Source organism: Pundamilia nyererei, unplaced genomic scaffold, assembly GCF_000239375.1.
Source record: "Pundamilia nyererei isolate P.nyererei 1_Seehausen unplaced genomic scaffold, PunNye1.0 scaffold00056, whole genome shotgun sequence".
NCBI classification, from domain to species: domain Eukaryota; kingdom Metazoa; phylum Chordata; class Actinopteri; order Cichliformes; family Cichlidae; genus Pundamilia; species Pundamilia nyererei.
Window position 1 is genome coordinate 49,564 of NW_005187457.1, and position 3,121 is coordinate 52,684.

At 37.9% G+C, this 3,121-nt stretch overlaps 2 protein-coding genes across 2 annotated transcripts in view; both read left to right on the plus strand.

Moving 5' to 3' along the window:
• Positions 1–3,121, plus strand: part of LOC102195317 (cytochrome P450 2J2-like) — a 24,586-nt gene that overhangs the window by 9,166 nt on the left and 12,299 nt on the right. The gene's annotated exons all lie outside the window — the stretch shown is intronic.
• LOC102195607 (cytochrome P450 2J6-like) overlaps positions 885–3,121 on the plus strand; it is a 6,873-nt gene continuing 4,636 nt past the window's right edge. Inside the window, exons 1-4 of the mRNA XM_013911088.1 lie at positions 885–1,175; positions 2,237–2,399; positions 2,542–2,691; positions 2,865–3,025. Of these exons, the coding sequence (XP_013766542.1) occupies positions 975–1,175; positions 2,237–2,399; positions 2,542–2,691; positions 2,865–3,025 (675 nt within the window). The 5' untranslated portion in view covers positions 885–974. The remainder of the gene's footprint in view (positions 1,176–2,236; positions 2,400–2,541; positions 2,692–2,864; positions 3,026–3,121) is intronic.

Below are 3,121 nucleotides of genomic sequence, written 5' to 3' on the forward strand. Positions count from 1 at the left end.
TATACTTGTATAACTATGCATGTGACAAATAAAGAACCTTGAACCTTGAACCTAAAAACAAGCCCAGGCCTTAAAAAACAACAACCAGAGATAGTCCAACATTATACACATAGGTGCAACAGTCTTAACACAAAGATTCTAGGATTCTGTCAGTAATAACCGGTTATGTCTCACTGAGAACGGCTTTTATTGGATTTAACGCCTCCTCTACATCTGGAACAGGTTCCACAAACAATTATTTCCTTCTGCCCTTGAATATTTTAATATTTTATGGCTATCACTGAATTCTCAACACATCAATAAGCAAAGGCACACCATTTGGGAGCATTCATGCATCTATAGTTAGGCAGTATACTGTATACTGCTACCTTGGAATATTATATAATGTGTATAAGTAGTACTGTTATTTCTAGTATTGTATTTCTCTGGGTCTCTTTCACAGCATGTCTTTGTCCTGTGTTCATCCCCTCAGCGGTCATGGCAGACGACCATCCCTCATGCTTGTTGACTGTCATTGAAAGGACTTAAATTGTGTAAATAAAGAAACGAAACTCAGCTGTGTTCTTGGAAGCTGTATATTTTGTTTGTTTTTTGGCCCGTCCATGGTTGTGAAATGGTATGAAGTAATTGGACGTTGTTTACATACTGTATTTTTTTCTTTAAAAAAGTGGGTAGGCTGTGCTAGTGGCTTATATTTCTTTGTTTCACGCAGGAAATAAACACTTTTCGCTCAAACACTGATATTGACACTGGTGAAGTAATCTGTAATTAATTCGTGTAATAATGTTGCACATGCGAAAAAACAACCCCTCCATTATCAGCTTTTATTTTGAAGTCCAGATGCGCAAACACGAGTCTTTCCTTCACCTTTGTGTTTAAGGAAGTCCACCCATTTTTCTGATCGCACTTTGTTTCGTGGTAGCAGCACAGTTAAAACACTGCAGTAATCCAGCATTCAACATTAAGAACTTTAAATGGAGACATTATACAGTGTTCTTGGCTTTGAGTGGATAGATGGAAGGAGCATTTTAATATTTCTCTGTGTTTTCCTGCTGTTGAATAATATTTGGCAGAACAGAGTGCCGAAGAACTTCCCACCTGGACCGTGGGCTCTCCCGTTTCTCGGTGACATTCATCGCATCAGACCTGACAGAATACACCTGCAGTTCAGAGAGGTACGAGCCCTGGGCTTCATTCTTATCTGTGTATAATCAAACAAGACACACTCAGAGAATGCAAACCTCCACCCGGCAGTTCATTCTCTGGGTAGTATTTACTTTGAAGTGAATATTATTTTATTTTTACCATATTGGTTTTTTTTTTTGTTTTGGTCTTTTTAAAAGTACAGTAACGTTCACATGTGCTCTCAAGCACCAGACGTTTTGATCTCACCACGGTTGTATATAGGTACAGGAACACGGGCGTTCACCCCATGGAGGGTCACCGCTCCTCTCCAGCTCCGAAAAACAACAACCAGAAACCCCTCCCACACACTCATTGGCTTTTCCTGCAGCACAACCAAACATCTCTCTTAAAGAAACAAAAGTGCATAGAGATAGTCAATAAGGTTGTCCGTTACAGTACTTACTGTAAGATGCAAGTGCAGATGGTAGTGCAGCAAAAATCAGATGAAGGTAGCATAGCAGAGGCTTACTTTAATTACACAAACATTATGTAGGAGTAGGTAATGGAAAATAGGTATTGATTTTTGAAGAACTGCATATAATAATAAGCTTATTATGCAATATAAAACAACATTATGTTTCTAACTAACCATTCTCTTTCTCTTGATAAAACTTTTGTTAAAGATATAACACATTTTAGGGTCAAACTGAAAGGAAGACAGATGTAAAATCTAAAAGTGAGATCAGAGGTCAAATATGACAAGATATTTAGATTCAGATGTTAAAAATACATTTTATAATTGCGCTATCATGTTCACAAGCAGTGTATAATTGGATGTAATAGTTACTAAAATGACCTTTTACCTTTTTGAAGTAAAGCACAACAAGTTCGGGCAAGCCCTTATTTAAAACTCTTGCAATCATTGACTCAGTGAACTTTATCTAAAGTTGCCTTTATTCACACAAGAGAGAAGCTTGGGTTCTACGAGATATAATATTAGTGAGGCAGCATTGCTCAATATTCTATTATCTGCAGTCACTACGGATGTAGAAGCAGTATTTATTCTCTGAGTACTGTTGAACCACAAAATCTACCTGCTGTCTTTGTTCAGTTTGTAGAGAAATATGGAAACATTTTCACCATCAGAATCTTTGGTGGAAGAACCGTGGTCATTAATAGCTACAAGTTTGTGAAAGAAGCCCTGGTCCAACAAGGAGACGACTTAATAGATCGTCCCACTGTACCACTGTTTGAAGATTTATTTGGGAATGAAGGTTCTGTTTTTCTCTTTTTCATTAAAAATATATATATAGTTAGTGTTTAATACAGTCAAAAGCGTAATTGAGACACCAAATCAGGGCTGTAAGCGAATGCTTGTTACATTCAGTGTAATTCGGTGTATTTGTGTGTTCAAAGGTCTTGTGATATCAAATGGTTACCCATGGAAGCAGCAGAGGAGATTTGCTCTTCATACACTCAGAAACTTTGGTCTGGGCAAGAAGAACCTGGAGTTATACATCCAGCAGGAGTGCCAGTATCTCTCAGAGGCTTTCACAGAACACCAAGGCATAAAAAACATCTGTGCTATTTTACTGTGAAAGAAATTGCATTTAAAGATCACCACCTTTCTCTGTGATAGAGCTGAAGTTATGAGGCTGATTGGTACAATTCAATAGAGTTTGCTTGCTTTGTTATGACACGGGGTCCTTCTACCCCGCATTTTCTGTCTTCTTTTGCAGGAAAGCCCTTTAATGTCCAGCTACTGATAAATAATGCTGTGTCGAATATCATCTGCTGTTTGGTGTTTGGGAATCGATTTGAGTACACTGATCAGCAGTACCAGTCCATTCTTCATAACTTCAATGAAGTTATGCGCTTACAGGGAAGCATGTCGACACAGGTGAACCTCTTCCTACCGTGCTACATCATGCACAAATCATATTACATCACGATTTACAGAAAATACACAAGTTGCATTTTAGCGTCTTAAATAAAT